Source organism: Gossypium raimondii, chromosome 5 (genome assembly GCF_025698545.1).
Source record: "Gossypium raimondii isolate GPD5lz chromosome 5, ASM2569854v1, whole genome shotgun sequence".
Classification (NCBI taxonomy): Eukaryota; Viridiplantae; Streptophyta; class Magnoliopsida; order Malvales; family Malvaceae; genus Gossypium; species Gossypium raimondii.
Genome location: NC_068569.1, coordinates 54,592,497 through 54,614,590, shown reverse-complemented (window position 1 = coordinate 54,614,590; position 22,094 = coordinate 54,592,497). Strand labels below are relative to the sequence as shown.

At 29.4% G+C, this 22,094-nt stretch overlaps 2 protein-coding genes across 4 annotated transcripts; both read left to right on the top strand.

The window, feature by feature from the left end:
- The first annotated feature begins 4,050 nt into the window (after nt 1–4,050).
- LOC105768239 (uncharacterized) lies at nt 4,051–5,877 on the top strand. 2 transcript variants are annotated; one of them, XM_012588059.2, is made up of 2 exons: nt 4,051–4,216; nt 4,890–5,877. In XM_012588059.2, exons 1-2 carry the CDS (start codon nt 4,205–4,207, stop codon nt 5,388–5,390), a joined length of 513 nt encoding a protein of 170 aa, XP_012443513.1. In that variant the 5' UTR covers nt 4,051–4,204; the 3' UTR covers nt 5,391–5,877. The 2 variants fall into 2 exon arrangements, with proteins under 2 accessions (XP_012443513.1, XP_012443514.1); XM_012588060.2 differs by having other exon boundaries at nt 4,090–4,341.
- Nucleotides 5,878–11,882: 6,005 nt separating this feature from the next.
- LOC105768240 (protein LHCP TRANSLOCATION DEFECT) lies at nt 11,883–14,008 on the top strand. Of its 2 annotated transcripts, XM_012588062.2 has the most exons (3): nt 11,883–12,196; nt 13,327–13,446; nt 13,537–14,008. In XM_012588062.2, the coding sequence occupies exons 1-3, from the start codon at nt 11,933–11,935 to the stop codon at nt 13,792–13,794; spliced, it is 642 nt and encodes a 213-aa protein (XP_012443516.2). In that variant the 5' UTR covers nt 11,883–11,932; the 3' UTR covers nt 13,795–14,008. The 2 variants fall into 2 exon arrangements, with proteins under 2 accessions (XP_012443516.2, XP_012443517.1); XM_012588063.2 differs by lacking the exon at nt 13,327–13,446 and having other exon boundaries at nt 11,892–12,196.
- The last annotated feature ends 8,086 nt before the right edge of the window (nt 14,009–22,094 follow it).

Here is a 22,094-nt window from a genome sequence, read left to right as displayed (position 1 = left end):
TAGTTGGGTGACCATTTTGTAACTTTCCTCTTAGTTGAGTGATTAAAAAAATATTAATAATTGGATAACTACGACTATAGTTTATCCTTTAATTTTTAATTGTGTTTGATAACTATATATGTTAATTTTTACTTAATATGAAATTTTCAATAAAAAAGCCTTGAATATATTAGGTAAGTAGATAGCTACTTATAACTTAATATACTGGAAACCATTATGTTGACTTTTCAAAACCTTACTTTTGAAATAATTTATTTTCTCATTTTATTAAAATTAAAATTCGAAATTTATTTTAAAAGATTTCAAAATAAAATAAATAATACCATATTACTAAGATTAAAATTATAAAATAATAAATTTAAAAAATCAAAATATATTATTATCAAATAAAAACTAAATTCAATGCTTAGTTTTACTAATATATCAAATACTTTTATAATATGAAATTAGTAATTATAAAATTCAAAAACACACCCTTATATTATATTAATAGTGGAATAAGTCTGTTTTAGTCTTATATCCAATTTCTCAATTTTTTTCTTGTACAAAATTTGATATGGGAGAAGGAAAAGTTAATAATAAATACAAGAAATTTTATTCATACACGTATGTTTGTGGAAATTATGTATTTAGAATAACATATAATAAATGATGAAACTAATTAATAGTAAAGTGTATTTAATACACTGGTATTGTACTCTTTTTTTCATAAATACCTTAAAATTTTGACATGTGTTTTTTTAATATTTATTTTTTAATATTTTACTATACCCCTATAAGACACTTGTAACACCCCAAACCCGGCTTAAACATTATGGCCGAATTCGGAAGCGTTACATAGGGATACTAAAAATTCGACTTCCTTTTAATTTGATATCATCGTAAACCGTTGTTACTTAGTAAGTCCGATTTGTTTGGAAAACGTGTTGACATACTTATTTAATTTAAAAATCGTTATTTGTTTACGTCTTTCAATTAAATCGTTTATTTTGCAACGGAGTTTCTTAAAACGTTATATTTTAGTAAATCGAATTGTTTCATTAAAAATCGTTATTTTCAAAAAATTTATCGTTTTCGTAAAAACCCCTTTTACCAATCTTTATGCTAGAAAACCAAAATAAAAATCCAAAACCAAAAATAGTCCGAAGAGTCTAAATTATAAAAACTCCCAAAACCGAAATTTAAGTAAGCCATATTAAAGTAAAAATAGTTTTATGGCATCGTAGACACAATCGAGCTCCCGTCGTACCGACCCCCTAACCTGAAAGTAACAGACAACAAACAGTGAGTTTTGATAACTTCGTGTGTAACGCATACATAAACATAAAGTCAAATTCAATCACATGACAAAACAGATACAGACATAAGTCTTTTACAGAATCAGATTCATAACAGAGTCGTATAGATACAAATATGCATGGTCCTACCCCCATCCTTACACACCAACTCTGACCATCCCAACAAACCATGTGGGATATTAAACACCCACCCAGCCTTACACACCGCATAGTGTCCATACGACACTTTCCAGAATAATCGCAGCAGTGCTGCCAGAATATTAACAAGATATCGCCTCATCAGATTACTTTCTCCACATAATACATACCCCGCCCCATAGTCAGATACAAATAGAATACCAGATACAACAGAATTAATAGATATCAAAATTAATATATCAGGCATACCCGTATAACAAATAATAAACATGTATATCCATAGCAAATCATTTCGCATTACATTACATGCATTTAGGTGTTGTTTGCGTCAGATTCCATACAAACAGATTATCATATTTCATGCTTTAAAGCTTGCCTAAACACATACAAACCCCACAAGAGGCCCACAGTTTATCATATTGAATTGCAAATCAATTTCCATTTAAACACTAGCAGCCGACCACTCACAAAGTCCTTAGCAAAAACAAAATAATCTCAATTAATCACACAAACACTCATACCCAAGACCCCTAATGCACCAACAATGCCCTCAACCACTTCAACTAGTTCACAAACACAAAATTAAAACTTTGGGGCTCTGCAACACTTGATAACCCTCTGATCTTGTTTGTGGAGTCTAAAAATTCTACTGGTAGTGTACTAAATAATTTCTCTTAATAATAACGCATGAAATATGTACAATATTAAAATGAAAAAATATATTAGATGTGAGTAAAATAAAATTTAAATATGTAAACAATACTCTCGTAAAGTTAATATTTTATTGACGTAAATAGCATAGGTTCAAGTCCAATCGCACGCAAATTTTTTATTTAGTTATTCTAAAAAAAAAAAGACTAAAATACCCTCAAATAATGTAACTTATTTAATCGCGAAAGGACATTTTTGTAATCTTTTTAACTAAGTTTGTACTTAGTTGACTCGTCACACTAACTCAAAGAGAAGTTTAAATAATAGTAAGCATAGATAAATACAAGTTGTCGAGGTAAAATTAATGTTTTATTGAAATAAATTGCATAAGTTTAAATATGTCAAAGGTCCTTGTATTCTTATATTTTAATTTTGAAACATTAAGTCCCTATGTTTTTTTATTTAAAATCTTCGTCACTTTGTCTAATTCGTCGTTAAAGTTAAAAATAACTTTTTAGCCCTCAATATTTACAATTTTTTGTCAATTTGGTCCTTACCCTTTAAAGTACATAAAATAATTTTTCCATACTTTAAATAAAACATAATAAATTAAAAAAATAAACTCTTTAAAATTCAAAAAAGGATTTTTAAAATATAAAAAATTCAAAATTCAATGTTATCTAAACTGGACCAAACCACTAGTTGGACCGGTTGGACTGGGAATTGAGTGGAGTATCGATTATAAATCGAATTAAATTTTACAATTCGAATATACGATTGGTGTAAATACAATGTTTCTAAATACCAAATTAAATCATTATTAACTTTACATCTAAAAAATTATAAAAAGAAACTAAAGGATATATAAAAAAAACTTAAAAAATATAAAAAAAACCCTAAACTCTTGCAAAACAAAACTTTAAACCCTAAAATCCACAAAACTCTAACCCTACTTTAGAAAAAACAAAACCTTAACCTTAAAAATCGGATCCAACAATTATTTTAAAAATTAAGATTTTAAAAATTCACTCTAATCCTTACCTTTAAAATAAAATGAAATAAAATAAAATGGTTTTGATTTTATTTTATTTTTATTATTTTGAATGGAGAAATGTTGCTGTTTAAAGTCAACATTTTAAGGTAAAAATTTATTCTTATTTCTAATTTTCTTAACCTTATAAATACAAGAAAGAATTATATGAAACAAAATATTATTCATTTCTAATAATTTAACGTTACATTAATGATTTTATCTTGAATTTAAATATTTTCATTTAAATTTATTTTTTAAAATAAAATATTAAAATTCAAGATAAAATTAGTAATTAAATATTAAATTATGAAAAAAAAATATGACGTAAGTGTTTCATAAAAATCTTTCCCTCTAAACTAGAGTTGTCCATGGCGGGCGGGCAGGTTCAAGGCAGACTGGAAAAATTTTGGCCCGACTCTTAGGCTGAGCCAGCCCGACCCAAAATATGGGCCTAAAATTTTGCCAGCCGGTCAGGAAAAATAATAAGCCGAGCAGGCCCTACTGATTTTAATAAACACAAAAAATATTTTAAAAATAAAAAAATTTAAAGTATTTTAAAATTAAAAATAAAAATAAAATATATATTTATTATATTCGGGCGGGCGGGCCCGCCAAAAAGTTGAGCCGAGCCCGCCCATTTTAAACGGGCCTCGTTTTTTGCCCAAGCCCATATTTCAGGCCTATATTTTTACCCGAACCCTCACATATTTCGGGCGGGCCATCGGGCCGGGCCGGGCCACCCGGCCCATGGACAGGTCTACTCTAAACACACATCATAAAATAAAAACTTCAAACCACAGTACAGAAAAGAAAATCCTTCATCAGCAATGTGAACTAAAATATCTTTGTCCAAAGTTCAGAATACCAATATTGATACGTGGCAAACAACCATTGGTTATTGAAAAATGGGTAGGGGGACAGCTTTTACTGCAACATGATTGGTATTTGTTGACTGGTCTGACAAATTACAAAAGACAAACACTTTTCGCAGAAAAAAAAAAGTTGGATTTCAAAAACAAAGAAGATTAGATATGGTTTTGAATGTGACATCATAAACAAACACACCGATCTTCGTCCAGAAAACATGAAAAATTCGGTGGGTTTTGTTTTAATTCTTGTTTTTTCATAGTTTAGTTCCACTTTTTGTTGTTGTTTTGGGGTTCAGATTCAATTCAATCTGTTGCTGAGTTCACCCTTCAATGTTGCTTGGTATATAAAGTGGTAAGCTTTAAATTTCAGTCATTTATGTAATTGTGGAATGATTGCCGGTTGTTGGTAAGTTCTCCTATGATATTGAATCTCTTTAAAAAGTTGGGTTTTTTTTTTTTAAGGATTTGGTGCTGTTTCTGCTTGATTCTTGATAGGATTAATGAATTTTCATTGTTCATTTTGGTTTATGATTTTGATTTTATATTGGGTTTTGATTCAAAATCTGGAAAACTTGGTTTAAATATGAAACTGTTTTAAGTGGTTGATTCATAATCATAACCACAGTTTCATATTCATATTTCATGAGCTGAACTGAAATTATTTTAGTTGTGATAAGCAAAAATATTGAGGATGTTTGCATGAATCAACTGGATTAAGGTATTTTGTTCTTCAATTAGCTAACATATGTAACTATCTGTTTGTTAAAATTCCTCAATGGGTACTCAAATATGTTGAAAAGATTAGTATAGACTGACAGAATAATCAAACAGTGAAACGTGCAGTTAAAAAGATTAGTATAGTTTTCATATGTTTGATTCATTTTTGTTGTTGGATAACAGGCTTTAGGAGAGGAATCATCAAACATGGTTCATAAACTGGAAGCTATCCATGGCGGTGGTGGATCAATTAAGTTGGGGACTAAAGGGACAATTAGTTCCCTTATGACAAAGGAGCTAGACTCCATTAAAACACCAAAGCAAGCACCACCTAGACACAAATCTCAGGCGATTCCTGCATCGGTTGCCTGTTCTTCAACGACTCTAAAACGATTACAACCAAGGAAATCATTGGATGGAGCCGGCACCTGCAGGGGTCGCAACAGCACGAGTTATAAAAGCCCCCAAAGTACTAAAAATGTCCATCAGATGCCAATGCTTGGCTCTGAAAATGTTGCATTAGAAAGAACACCTATTAGACAAAAAAGTGACAAGAAAGTAGTATCAAACATTGTTGAAGTAGTGGACATAAAATGTGGGAATTCAGATCGGGCATGGTCGACCCCTATAACGAATCGTCTCAAGAAGCTTGGATTCTCCAAGCTTTCCGAGACCATCGTCTAGATTTCCAACTTCTTTGAATCCGATTTCAGGTTCCTATATCCGGAACCCGAAACCCCGACCGGCCTATTCTCCGAAACTTCCACCACAGAACAAATGCTTGCTACAAGTTTGCTAGCTCCTCTTTTTTTCTTCTTTTCAGCTGCCACAACTGGTCCAACAATAGGCCTACCATGTGGCTTCTTCGAGCTTTCTCGGCAGCTTAATTCGAGCTCAAGCCTGTTGAAGTACTTGATCTCTTGCATTACCAAGGATCCCACAGTGCCTTTGGTGCCTATTTCAATAGGATGATGTGCAGCCATATCAACTGCAACATTTTTACCACTGGATTTTGATCTTTGCATGCTTTGCTTTTGGTGTTTCCACTGGTTTTAGTTCTTTGCCTCTTTATTTAAAGTGAACTGCACTGAACATTTAAGCTTCTAACTGAAAATGTCTGTTTTGTTTTAACTACATTACATTGGTTTTATTTTAATGTTGTTTGGTGCCATAGTATTGTCAGTTAACTACTGTTCATCAGTATTTTATAACTGAATTATGTTTGCTAATTTCAGTTGAAATTTGTTAGCTTATCATGTTTATTTTAATCAAAATTTTAAGTTGATAAATTTTGACAAAAAATACTTACAATTTTAAGATTGAACTGAGATTTTAAATTAAAATGTAAAATATATATATATATATATATATATATATATATAATTTTAACTTCTTTTAGTGCAAGGATTAAATTTTAATTTTGTCAAAATATAGGGATTAAAAGTATATTTTAATCTTTTGGTTCCTATGAACTATAACTTATATTTAAATGCTCAAATCAAAGACTAATTTAATGGTTTCTTATAGGGTCAAAATTTTCAAAATGATTATGATAAAATTGCTCAAATGAAGGTTAACTCTTTTAAAATGGTCAAATAGGATCAAATCTAACTTTTTATGGGTTGTTCGGATAAAAGTTAATTATTTTAAAATAGTCATAAAATGATAAAACCTTTATAAAAAATGCTCAAATGAAAGCCAAATTTTTACGAGTACTTTCATAAGGGTTTAGTCCTTATACGATCATATTGAATGGTTTGACGCTTATATGAACAACTTCAGTAAAGTGACATGGAAACCTATGTACTAGGAGTCGGATTACATTTTACTCATTCTACTCAAAAGATAAGAAAATTAATCATTGCATCTTAGATCAAAGAGTAAACATGTCATTCTATTAAAAATTTCATCCATTTCTACTATTAAAAATTGGTCTTATATGTCGGCATGAGGTACATTTAACTATCTAGTTATTTGTTAGTAATATCACCTTTTACAAGTATAAATTAATGAAATTTTTACAGAAAAAATCGATTTATTTTTAATCTAACGTATAAGGACTATTTTACTCATTTAATATCTAAAAAACAAATCCAATACATTTAGACCTAAATAAAACTATGAACCTAGTGGGTGTGGATGATAATATCTTGCATATTGGTCCAATGAACACAACTAAAGTACTTTTTAGGTAGAGAGGTAATTGTGGGGGTTGAGTTCTTTTACTCCATTTGATTGTATCAATATATGTGGTCGTATAATATTAAAAATGATTAGATATAAGGTTATAGAAAAGGAAAGTAGAGAGGGGAGAAGGGGCAAAACATGGGAGTTTCATATGCCTAATAAATTTAATAGTCTTGGTTAGGTGAAGTGAAGTGAAATGTTAAAATGTCTGACTTTCTCACCACTGCCAAATCTTCCTGCTTTTTTCACCAATTGCACCTAATTTAGGTTTTTCCCTTTAATGAGGCAAAATCAATGAGTGGAATTGAATGAAATGAGAAATTCTGAATTAATGGTTAAGGGTGTTCACCGTTTTAGGTGTAGTGGTTTGAGTTATACTAATTGTGTTTATTGTTTAAGCTTTACCAAAATTTTTATTAATTTTAATTTTAAAATTTATCAAATTAAATAAAACTAAAATCAACTTAAGTGAAATAAATTTATCTGAATTTTAATAAATATTCAATTATATTCCATCATAATAGAGCAAGTCTTAATTACAACTTAAAAGGTACAATCTCAAGTGGAAGATCATTTAATATGAAGGAAAAAGCCCACCAACCGTAATCACAATATTACAATTTTTTAATTATATAACTCTAATCTAGATATTGACGATTGATTTTTTTATTAAAAAATTAATGATGGATTGAGTCTTAGCTTGGTTGATATTAATATTGTTGTCAATATAATAGAATGTGAGTTCGAGTATGTTAAAGTCGTTGATTCTCATAGTTAAGTGTTGGGAAGAGACTATGGATAGTTCTAAGAATTGTATAAAAAATATTAATGTAATTTGAGTTAATATATATTTTGCCTCCTAAACATGTCAATTAGTACCTATTTTGTTTTACTTAGTTAATACTTGAACTTGTATTCCCTCACATAGTTTAATACCTTTGCAATAATGTCGTTAGTTTATGCTAATTGACACTAATAGCCAATCCGAAGATGACACATGGTAAATATAAATAAAAATAAAAAATATTTAAAATATATAAATTAATAAAACCATTTTTTCACGTAAAAGAGCTTAGACGAATGGTAGCTTAGATACATTCGAATCTGGACACCTATATATCTAGATTCATTTTAAATGTGTTTTTTTAATAAATTTATATATTTATGTGAAACATGACAGCCATTTGTCCAAGTTCATTTTAACGTGAAAAATATTTTTATTAATTTATATGTTTTTAAAGATTTTTTAATTTTTTATTGGCTAAAGGGGTATATAATCCCCTGAACTTTCGCGAAAAAATTAAATAAGTCTCTCTACGAAAAATGCACTCAATTAAACTCTGAAAATCTCAAATTGCATCAATTAAGCCCTTTGACCAACATTTTCACTCTTTGATCATTACAATGCTAACGTGGCCGTTACAGCACTGACATAGCGCTCCATGTAAGCAATAGTTGTTGGTGTGATAGTGCCACATCAGCTACCACGTTTGACAAAAAATAAAATTTAAAAATTAAAAGAAATAATTTTTTAATTTTTTTACTAGAATGTACTTGAACAAATAGCTATCCAGATTCATTTATTTCAAAACTTAAATTGTTTTAAAATGTTAATTTTTTTAAAAATACAAATTTGTAAAAAATTATTAAAAAATATTAAAATATTAAATAAAATATAAATAACTACAATTTTGTTGTTAATGTTTGGATAATGTACAACATTTGTTTCATTATTAATTTTGCTACTATTTTAGAAGCCTTTTCTTATTAAGTTGCACTTATTTTAGTGTTGTTTAAGTATAAAGACTTTTTTAATTTATTTTCAATTTGTTGGGAAACATTTATTTTAATAATTTTAGTGTATTTGACGTATTATATTTTTAAAATTTTTAGATATAAAAATAAAATTAAAAAAGTCAATACGGGTTTGGCCTAGGCCTAAAATTTTGTTAGGACCTAACCCGACCCATAGACAACTCTAGTTGTACTCCTGTTATTAGAATTAACGAAGTTTTTCAATTAATTAATAAAATTAATTTTAAATAAATATTATTGAATAATAGAATGTGGTGAATTTTATATTCAAAATATAATAATAATGTTAATTGATATTTCTTTAATTATTAAAATTTAATTAATGTTAATTATTTATAGTTGAATGGAATTAAGTTCATTAAAGTGAATATGTAAGTTAATATTTTAAATAGATTATTTGAAAATTAAAAATAAATTTATTTTTAACTTTTTTTTCATGTCAGCTGAATGCATGTTTAAAATTTACCTAAGTCATCATGTGGAGAATGATGATTTTGATGATTATTTTTTATATTTTTCTTACTATTTTGTATGATTTTTAAGGGGTAATTTATAGTATAGGTAATTTAATTTGAGTATCAATTTTCATCTAAATTAAAATTTATTATTTATATTTATTTATTTACTGAAAACAACTTTTGTTATTTTTATATGACATAATAAAAGGTACTAATAGAATTAAAACTTTGATACACATATCATATTTTTAAAGAAAAATAAATTTTAATATTTTTAAACTTATATAATTTAGAAAAGTCTTCTTCAATCACATTGAATCTGGACAACAATATGTCAAGATCTATTTTGGACTTTAACTTTTAAATGGTTTTATTAATTTTAATTTTTTTGAACTTTATTTAATATCTTAATAAATTTTAATGATGTTTTTTACAAATTTATAAAATTTTAAAAATTTAAGTTTTGAAATGAATGAATTGTCCATGTTCATTCCGGTAAAAAATAAAATATATATTTTTAATTATTTAATTATTTTTTATTTTTTGTTAATGTGGTAGCTGATGTGGCATTGCCATGCCAGTAGCTATCACTGTTATGGAGAGTTATGCCAGCGTTGTAATGGTCAAAGGCAAAAAAGTTGGTCAAAGGGCTTAATTGATGCAATCTGAGAGTTGGAAGGCTTAATTCAGTGCATTTTTCGCGGAGGGGCTCAATTGATTTTTTCGCGAAAGTTCAAGGACTTATATGCTCCTTTAGCCTTTTTTATTTATGTTTGCCATGTGGCACATTGAAAGGTTGTCATGTGTCATCTTTGGATTAGCTATCAGTGTCATGTTAGCATAAACTAAAGACGTTAATGTAAATGTGCCAAACTATGTGACAGAATAAGTTCAAGTACCAACTAGTTAAAAAAAAAAAAGGCACCAACTAAGTACAAGTGGACAAGTTCAGGGGCAAAATATTTATTAACCCATGTAATTTTGTCCATTTTAGTAATTGTACTTGTTTTGGTCCGTTTTGGTACCTGAATTTGACAAAATTTTCATTTTGGTCACTAAACCTGGATTTCGTAAAAGTATGATGACATGTCACTATGAAATTGGGTCATATCATCACTTGAAACTTTAAAAAATATTTTTCAATTTTTTTTTAAGTTATAAGTGATGATGTAGCATAATTTCAAAGTGTTATGTCATCATATTTTATAGAATCCAAATTTAGGTATCAAAGTAGACCTAATTACTAAATTCAATACCAGCATTTACATATCCTCCGCCATTCTAACTTAATTAATCGGACCATGATGACCACCCAATCGATAATTTGATCAATATAGTGCATAAGGATAAATTATAGCTATTTATTAAATTATTCGAGTTATTTAAATAATTTAAATTATAGATTTTAAGTCTGAGCTAAATTATATAATTCGAAGTTGGCTTAAAAAAACAACTTAAAAGGCCTCAAATTATTTATTTTTGATATTGTATAGCTTAATTAATTTTTTCGAATTGAGTGAAATTTGATTCGAGTGTATCATTCGATTTGTTTCCACTGGAAACAGGAATTTGGACTGTGGACTTTCTTTCTTAGGATCCAATGTCCTTGCATGAAGTTGGTTGCCTATTGGGTACTTCTATCAATTTATTTAGCGGTGTTTATGGGCCGAGACAAGTTGGGTTTAGATCGAGTTTATGTATACATTAATATATTTTATGTTTGCTTAAGTTTGATCTGATCTGAAATATAGGCTAAAATTTACCTAAACTAGTCATATTTATAAATGATTAGCCTAAATCTTTCTATATATATATTTTTCAAAATACATATATTGTTTTTAACTTAATATTTCAGATGATTTTTTCTTTTATTAAAATTTTAAGTTTAGACAACTCAACATAGTTTTTAATATTTACTTAACAGTGTATTATTATATATATTTAATTTTATATGATAAATTATATAATATATAAAAATAAAATAAAAATATAAAGCAGACTCAATCTGATTAGGTTGGACTCAAAATTTTTTTTTGAATGTCAGATTCGAGCTTTGAATGTTAGAACTCAAACCCATTGTTCAATTTTCGTATTTGTGTTCAAACCACGCAAATTTCTAAAAAGTTTAGGAAATATACTATGAATAAAATCACAAGTATTCTTTTAGAAAAACTTAAATTATAGCATTGATATTTTCATTATTATAATGTAAACTTATATTTTTGTTTTATGGTATAAAATAAATTTATGCTTATTTTAATTATTTTAGCTAATTCTATTGGTTTTAAAATAAATTTTACATATGTAACTTTACTTATATTTAAAAATTAACTTTTATTTTACTAGAAAAAAATCAATTTTTTTCATTTTTGATGTTTGGATAAATATTCATGTAGACTATGTTAATGAGAATTAAGGATGTTAAAATCAGGTGTATGAAATAAACTTGTTGACTGGAATTTTATTAAAATATTGGTTTTCTTCTAAAAATTAAATTTTTTTTTATTTTAATATTTTTCTAAGAATTGGCAACATTTTTATCATACCATTGGACAAAATTGCTAGCTTCATCGTTTAATTTGACCATCAATGATAGTAAATAGTCAAACGTATCAATGGACGAGGACACTCATGCAACATAACATTCAATAAAACAAAAACAGCCAAACATTTCTTCTCCAAGACAATGAGTGGATAATGTTTGAAGCTTATACAAAACCACATTCATATCTCACGAAAAAAAAAAAAAAAAAATCAAAAGAATCAATGGCTTCAATCCCATGTATTTTCCAAATACCCTTTACTGCAAAACCCATAAATCCTTCATTTCCTTCTTTGCCAACATTCAGTTCTAAGTTTCTGGGTACTCAAAACTCACTATCCTGTTTAAGTCCTTCAAATATTGGACCCTCTAATGGTTCAAGAACTCAATGCTGGTTCAAGTTTGGCAAGAATGGTGTTGATGCTGAAGGTGCTGGCATTTATGGTAGTCAAAAAAGAGATGATTTTGACAAAGATGATGTTGAACAGGTTCTTTCTTTATATACTTTTTTTTTTTTGGCTTGTCTTTGTTGCCCATGTTGTTCTTAAGTTTGAGATTGGACTGTGTTTGTTTAAATGTCCCAATGAATATGACATTTCATTTCTAGTTCTTTTTGAGAAGTTTTAGTATGATCATGAAATCATTACAAACATGTATATGGGGTTAGACATTATTGAACTTGTTGGATTGTTTTTAACAAATCTTATTATCATCACCGTAGAAGAGGAAACGTGGATGTTGTTCTTTTTTGTACAAAAGAGATTGCAGCTCGGGAAAAGAGACGGATTTGTAGATGTTGGGATGTGAACCTTAAACATTGTGAAAACATGACTTCATGAACCAACTAGGCTAAGCTTCGGTTCCGATGTTTATAGATGAATCTCAAGTGTTTCATAGGCTTCTTCTATGGTACTCGTTTGATTTGATTTAGATTTATTATCATTGACCTAAATTATTATAGATGAACCTAGTCAAGATATGAGCTTGGATATCATAACCCTTTATGTATTTAAATAGATAGCCTACTAAGGACAGAACTAGATTTCATTGTCAAAAAGAGTTGAAACATCTCCCAAATGTTGATAGGAAATGTTATGTGAATGTATGTTTGACTAGGTTGACAACTAGAACCATTGTAAGAAATTGAAACAAGCTAGAACTCTTTACGCAGTTTGGACTTAACTTATGTTTGCGGAGTCTTGCTCTGATAATCAATCCACTAAAATTCACTTAATATAAGAAAACTCAAAGATTTAAGCTCAACCCCATCACTCAAATTGAAACCTCAACTTTTCACATCTTAGTATGATTCTCCTACTTTACCATCTCAGATATCCTCTCTCACTATAATTTTTGCCGAGCCATTTTGAGTTTTATTGCTTCTTTTTATCAACTTGACCCCTTTTCTTCAATGTCAAAGGCGCGACTCACTCTTCTTTCAAATTGTCGTTCGTTCTTCCCTATTTCTATTTCGAGATAATGCCTAAGTCTTCAAAAAACATGAGATTTTTCTTTGGTTTTTATCCTTTGAACGAAACACTCTTATTGTGTTGATCTTTGAGTAGTCTTTATATATTTCTAAGTATATACTTTCTTTTTCTACGTTTTTACTTGATAGAAAAATGGAAAAATTGCCAACAGTAAACATCATGTTGTAGCACCCAAGTGCGTTCTTTATGTTGGCGCAGGACAAGCTAGACCTTCCCTGGCAATACGTATTCCTAATACTATGAGATATGTAAAGCACTTTGCTATTTCGATACATGATTTGTTAGATTGTTAAAGATAATTGTTTCCGCTATTTAAGGAGCTAATTTTGATTTTGCAGTACTTCAACTACATGGGGATGCTTGCTGTTGAAGGGTCCTATGATAAAATGGAAGCTCTATTGAACCAAAACATTCACCCAGTAGACATCTTGTTAATGCTGGCTGCATCAGAAGGTGACCGGCCCAAAATTGAAGAGCTATTGAGAGCTGGAGCTGTTTATGATGTCAAAGATGCTGATGGCCGTACCGCCGTTGATAGGGCTGTCAATGAAGAAATCAAAGACTTCATTCTTGGTTTTTCTGTCCAGAAGGCTTGATCTTGATTAGGGTGTAGATAAAAACAGGGTATTTGTGCTTGTAAGTTACTCGGGTTTGATTTGGAAAAAAACTTGAATTCGATTTGATTATCATCAAGCTTGAATAGTTCAAGCGATCAGATGAGTTGAGTTCAAGTATCCTAATGTTTGATGACTTGAGTTGCTTGTATTAAGTTTTTTTTACCTTTAATATAAATTTTTTTATTTCTAGTTAGGATTGAAAATGTTCTATGATTAAACTTAATTTAATAAGTTTCAACGATTCCATTTATATTTCAGATTGAACAAAACCAAACTTAAAAGTTTTGAATTTTGATTGAAATTTAAACTTGAGTAGTTCAACAAGATGGAAATATGAAATTTTAATTGAATTCAAACTCAGCTTGATTGAATTTTGATTGAATGACAAATCTCTTTCAGCCAAAGAAGTTGGTTTTCTCAAAACTTTTGTGCATTGAATATGATTCAAAATCTCATTTGCAAATAACTGTTTTTCATTGCTTTTGATATAATATTTCAAAATACTGTGTAAAAACAATAACAATTGTTAAGTGTTATAGAAATATAAAATATCAAATAATAAAAACTAAGCAATAAAATAATAATGAACATTACACATTTGAATGAAAATGTGTGTTTTAGATGTTATTTAAATGAAAAATGCCTTAGTAATGCATGTATTTACAGTGTTAAAATTAATTTTCATTGATATATAATTGTAATACAAAGTAAGTGATAGTTAATTTAAAATAATAAATGTAATTTAATACGGATCCAAAATTGAATGAAGTAATAATTAAGATCCTTTGGTTCTTCTATGGTCATCACTTTAGCGTCTCATTATTTTGGGAGGCTATTCAACATCTTCTTCACCATCTCTTCGTTGGCATAGGTCTTCCTAAGATCCTTAAGACCATTGATCATATCGGTGAAGCGGTAGGACATCTCTTGATTCCTTCATCCATTTTTGTTTTGAAGAGCTTATAATTAAGGGTGAGGAGGCTAATCTTACACTCATTGACTCTACTTGTACCCTTATAAGTGACTTCAAGCTTATCCCATATCTCCTTGGCATTGTTACATAAGGGCGACTTTATTGTATTCATTGGGACCAAGGGCACAAAATAAAGTGTGCATAACTTTGACATTTAGTTGTACCATCTTGATATCAACTTCATTTCATTCATCTTCCTCTTTGGTCACAATGACACCATCAACTCTTTTCTTTGGAATAGATGACCTATTTGTAATCACCCTCTATACTTCACAGTCATTTGCTTGGATGAATAGCTTCATTTTTGTCCTCCAATAAGAGTAATTAGTGTCATTGAATAGAGGAGGCATCATAGTGAATAACCTTCTCCCAACATAGTTGAATTTTGCTCCGATGCTATGAGATAAATTTCTTAGCTTCTTTCTTTCGTTTTCAGCTTCTTGTGGACTTTTCTTTTGGTAGTAATATCGTCTCTAGAGTTCTAGCTTCGATATCTATTGTTAGGATCAATAATCACCAAGAGGGAGGTGAATCAGTGTTTAAAAAAATTAAAGCAAAGATGGAAAACAATTGAGATTAAAAAATTTATAGTGGTTTGACACCAATTACCTACCTCCACTACCTTAACTTACCACAACTAAGGATTTTCTAACTTCACTAGATTTGAACCTTTTAAGGATAATGTTTAACCTTAACAATCTATATCTTTTCAAAAAGCAAGATAGGGTCACTTCCCCTTAAGGTTTTTTTTACCAAAAACTTTAATTAAATCTTCACAAAAATGAGAAATAGAATTTAGAAAGGATTAAGCACTCTCACACAATAATACAATACTTGAAAAAATGAATAACAACTAAACTCACAAGTGTGCATAAGAGAAAATGTGAATAATAATGAGAAATGATTGGAATTAAGCTTCTGATCTCTATATGTTTGTTTCTACTTCTTTTCTAAGTGTTCTAGTGCTCCATTTATACATTCTCATGGACTAATAGCCGTTTTGAGGTTGATGGAAATGAATTAAAGCCTAGTCTTTAATTGCAACAATAAATGCATTAGTAGAACTTTAGGTACTGATACCCAAGCCATAGGAGTCCGGTGCTTTTGGTCAAAATATAACCACTGGGTCTACGAGTACCACACTTCAGTTGGGAGGGGTGTGGTACCTCTTTAAGGGGGAGCGATACCTAGGCAATGGCGTGCTTTAATGAAACAAGCTAGGCGTGGTTCCTTTGAGGGAAGGGTGCAATATTTTTGCATTTTGCTCACTATTTGTCACTCCCGAAAATGTTAAAGGTTTGGTTTGAGGGAAATTCTAAATACTTAATTAGAAAACTTTCTATTTAAGCGGGTTCTAGTGTGGTTATGAGAATATGACCAGTTGATAGGTAAATAGTTAGAATTCAAGTTTAATCACATTACATTAGAACTAGGAGTTTTCTTTTAGTGGGAAACATTATGATTAAGGGTATTAATAGTATTCACCAATTTGAGATTAAGGAAAACAATAGTGGAAAGATTATATATAGGAAGATTCTCGCATTCTGGTATTCATTTTCTTTCTTCCATCTTCTTCTCTGGTTCATTCTATAAGAAATGAAATTAAGAAGCAATTTGCATGAAGGGAAGAATCTAGGGTGTTAGTATAAATATTTGAGAATTTAGCAATCTGGTAATATTTCTAACTCTTCCGTACCTTTCGATTTAAGAAAAAGAAAGCAATGTCTGAGGTTTCAGCATAAATTATTTTGAACCGTGATGATCTAAGTCGTATTAAACATGTATAACTCCTCTGCATGCATATGAATTAAGGTTTTCTTACTTATGTATGTCTTCGTTTTGATCTTTGTATGGTTGTTATGCTTAGCTAACCAAGAAAGAGGAGGCCCAAGTAATAAAGGGAAGGCTAAGCAGGTATAAGTTGTGTCAACCCCAGATATTTTGTTGGTGAGTTTCTAAACTCAAACCCTTTGTAGTTGTTATATATATATTTGCACTGTGTTATTCTGTTGAGTTTGACTTCATGTTATGTTGGTGATGAGTTCAATTATTGTGGGTTTTTACTGTATGGTTGAAGTACACAAAGTGGTTATTTACAATGCATGTTTGATAGTACATTTCAGTTCGTTGTTGATCAACCTTCACTGGTAAAATAATTACTAAGGAAGTTATCATTGAAATGGTCTGATAGGTGAATCCATAAATATAAATACACATACTTTCTACCTTTCCATAATAACAAAGTAGATTGCATCGAAAACCCTTACTAAAGCTCACATAAAGTGTGCTAACGATGGTCGTAATCATCCCTTTTCGTATTCGATGGTCGTCACCATCCCTTTTCATTAATCGATAGTCGTCACCATCCCTTTTCATAGTTGATGGTCGCCTCCATCCCTTTTCATAGTTGATGGTCGTCACCATCCCTTTTCATAGTCGATAGTTGAAACTATCCCTTTTCATATACTACGGTCGTCACCATCCCTTTTCATAGTTGATGGTTGTCACCATCCCTTTTCATAGTCGATAGTCAAAACTATCCCTTTTCATAATCGATGGTCAAAACCATCCCTTTTCATTGATCGATAATCATCAATACATCATTGGATTTTTCCATCGAAATATAATTTGACAATACAACATGTTAGCATTTAAGACATAAATTTAAAATGCTATTTAAACGTACGAACTTACCTCGGCGATAAACGTAGATACGAAGTCGATTAATTTGAGACTTTATCTTTGCCCCGATCTAAAGCCATATGAGGTCTACCTTAATCTAAATGAATAAATTCAATCCACTTAATAATCATTCCATTCAATTCAATACAAATTCATATTTTTGCAAAATTATGCTTTTGCCCCTAATGTTTTGATTTCTTTACAATTTAGTCTTTAACCTCGAAAAATGAAATTCATACAATTTCACCCCTACCCAAGTCTAGCCAAATTTTTTATAGGCTCATTGTAGCTCATACATTTCTTTATTTCACAATTTCTACCACACATTTTACAAATAAATCCCTAATTGACATTTTCAACAAAAATCACTTTACAAAAGTTGTTTATCTAACAACAAAGATTCATTTTCTACCATCAAAATTCACAAAAACATGAATTCATTCATGGAAAAACTTTAATCTTTTAACAATTTTGTAAATTAGTCCCTGGGCTAGCTAGATTAAGCTACAACGACTTCAAAAACATAGAAATCATTAAAAACGGGATGAAAAATACTCACATGCAAGCAAAGGAGTGTTAGCCGAACCTTTAAGATCCTTTCATGGATCTTCTAGGCTTTAATTTTCGGTGGACTTAGTTTCTTTGGAAGATGACAACTTGTTTTCTTTAATTTTACTTAACTTATTTGCTAAATTACATAAATAACCTTATTATTAACCTTAAAGTTCACTTAAAAAAATGTCCATAATAGTCCACTCATGATATTAACAATTTATTTACAATATAAACCCTCCAACCATTTAATTTCATAGCTATTAAATCCCTATAGCTATTAGAACTCAAATTTTGTACCTTTTGCAATTTAGTCCCTTTAATCGAATTAAACATGCAAACGTAAAATTTTTTAACGAAATTTTTATACTATATTACTAACATGCTTTAGACATTAAAATAATAAAATAAATATTCTCACATCGAATTTGTGGTCCTGAAACCACTGTTCTGATTTAATTGAAAATGAGCTATTACAAGTATAATTTACCCCATCTCAGACAGTTTGTGGGTAAGTCTGGTCCAGTACATGCCAAAGAAATGAGGTATTATGGTCATTGAGAATGAGAATAATGAGTTAACCCCAACCAGAATAGTTACGGGATGAAGAATTTTCTATAGTTTACCAAAAGTTGAACAAGGCGACTAGGAAAAATCATTTTTTGGAGGATTAATCGTCTCGTGAAGTTCACCTATAAAACCTAAATGATTAACAACGGAGTAGTGCACCACAAAAACCTCAACTTAATCAAAGATAACGAAAGAAAACATCAATAACGGAAGAAAAATAGATGATACTTATGCAAGAATCAAGTTGTAATCTTTTCAATCAAACACCCACCATCGAAATTGAATGACATAAGAACAATGGATCAAGAAAGGAAAGAAAATTTGGGGAAAAGATCAAGAAAAAAAGTAGATGAAAAAACTAGGGAGAAAAGAGGGGAACGTGAGTAATGGGGAAGAGATTTAAGGAAATCTTTTTAATTTTCAAATAAAAGAAAAGAAAAGAATAAAAAAAAAACCGCATCCTATCTAACCACTAAACCCACTAATCTATTCCTCATCCAATAGACTTTTTAGAGTTGAAAATTGACCCAAATTTCCCTAGATGGGTGGCACAGAGACACTAGCAAAAATAATTCCACTTTGCTCATGCAAGGATTCTAACACAAGACCAAAAGGTAAATTAAAACCTTACCACTAAACCAACATGCTCATTCTTGCAAAAACTTATGCAGGAATTAAATTTAAGTTAGGTGTTCAAAGGTAAAGATATGAACAAAATATAACAAAAATTTCCAATGAGAGATTTGAACCCAGAGCCTCACACACATAAGTAACACACTTAACCACTAAAGAAAATCACTTCACTTGTCAAAATTGAACAAATCAAAAACTCAAATTTTGTGGCATTACAACAAATGCCCTTTCAACTACAATTTGAAGCTTTTAATGTCTCAATAAGAGAGTTTGTGAGCTATCCTTGGTGATTGTGTCTGACTTCATTCTTTTAAATGGTATCATACCCTATGATATGGTGCAAGAAAATATTTTGTATCTGCATCACTAACATCAACTACATTATATTTGGGTTCATGGTGAAAATAGTTTGTAGCTTTAATTATAAAAACTTAATTCAGAGAAAGACTTATGCTAGCAATGTGGATCGATGGATAGTGTGGTCGTGCTCTGACGTTGATTCCAACTGTTCGAGCTATCCGACGATCTACAAAATAAGAAACAATTGTATAAGCAACTAGTGTTTAGTAAGCTCGTATAAAAAACTTAAATTTACCGAATACATTAAATAAGGAATTCAAGCATAATTCCATTTAGTCATAAGCCAAATTTCCTTACTATACACAACACCTCACATGGATAGTTGGTGAAGCAATACACATCTAAATCTAACCAAAACATGGTATATAACATGTCAACATTTCCATTTCATAATTCATCACTCATACTTGTACAATGAACCATCTTTTTCTTTCAACTACACATATCATTATAATCAATTTCATTATCCAAAATCATGATTCATTTCATACAAATTCATATACTCATTTAAGCTTTATTTACCCGTTGAACCAAATGAAACAACATCGAATACTCAAAAAATACTCATATAACCATTTAATTCTCTAAACACACCACAAACATAACTAGATAACTTATTTATAGACATATCTAACATATAATTATATTAAGGCATTAATATTCATTATCAAACTATACTAATCAAAACATTCATCTCATATTCTTACTTATAATACCTATCTCACTTAAAACATGTTACCCAAATAGCGAATGGTTGAAGAATGAGATACCGACCTTTTCATAGCAATCCATTTTCTACTTTTCATTGATATCCTTTCCGACGTTTTCATTTGTTATCCTTTTCAGATAACATCCTTTTCAACCTTTCCATTTGTTATCCTTTTCGGATAACATCCTTTTCAACCTTTTCATTTGATATCCTTTTCAGATAACATCCTTTTCAACCTTTTCATTTGATATACTTTTTGGATAACATCCTTTTCAACCTTTTCATTGATTCAGAAATATCAAATGTAATGCCATGGTATCTTTCAACCATGGTCTTTTCGTTTTCAGGTATAATACCATGATGTATTTCAATCACAATTTTTTCCTTTTCTCAACTCAAGACAATCTTAAACATCAGCACATAGATAGATATATAAAGATAGGAATTAATCTTCTAAGTTCAATTATAATATTCTAAAATGAAATACAAACTTACCTCGACCATAATGGTTGCTAAAACAGAGTCGACAACTAGTCTGAAACTTTAGCTTTTCCTCGATTTAAATCTAATTGTAGCGTTTCTTGATCTAAATAATAATTTTCATTCAATTAATACAATTCTAGCACTTAAATAAGCACTTTTATTCAATTAAATTCTTTCATCATCATTTTATAAGATTACCCCAAAATTTTACCTTTTATGCAATTTAATCCTTAGACCCAAAACTTGTAAATTTACCATTTTTAGATAAAATTCATGTCACCAATTTTCACCTAGTCTTATAACAACCCATATTTATCATCAATTCACAATATTTTCTTTGAATTTTACCATTTTCATAAATAAATTCCTAAACTTTAAAATCATAAAAATTACTTAACAAAAGATGTCTATTTAACAACCAAGCTTAACAATCTACCATAAAACTTGAAAATCATATCAAAATAATCCATAACATAATCTATAACATTTAACAATTTTACAATTTGACCCCGAGTTAGCTAGATTAAGCTAATACGAGCTCAAAAACATAAAAATTACTAAATATGAGACAAAATTTCACTTACATACTAAGAAGATTTCAAACTGTACCCTTAAGCTTTCTCCCAAGGTTCATTCAACTGTCCATAATTGTCCTTATGTCATTAGCTCATAAAATGAAAAAAACATGTCCATAATCCAATACTAATGTATATGGTATAATTACCACCTAAGTCCTTTAGTTTATAATTTCAAAACCATTTGATCCTTTTAACTAATAGAAATAAACTTTTGCACCTTTTTCAATTTAGTTTTTTAACTTAATTAATTATATAAACGTTAAAATTTCTTAACCAAATTTTAAAATTAACCAAATTTTAATATGACCCTAATAAAATTCCATAAATATTTAATAAAATATTTATGAGCTCAATATATAGAAACAAGGTCTCGATACCTTATTTTCTAAAATCACTTGACTTTAGGGACATACCACTTGAACCTGATTATTCTTTCAATTAAAAGAAATCATTAAATCAAATGTCAATAATATTTTACTTGACTCTTAAATATTCATGAATAATAATTTCAAGCTCTTACGTTGAACTTGTGGCTCCAAAACCACAGTATTTGATAGTACTGAAAAACAAGCTGTTACAACAAGATCAAAGTCTTTATTATGTAAAAAAAATAATCAAAAGACATAATTCATCATAGAGTTCACCTCCCTAGTTATTAGAAAATTAGTTCATGTTTGGAAATAAAAATATCCAAAAGACAATATAACCACAAGAAACAAAGAAACTCATAATAATCTCA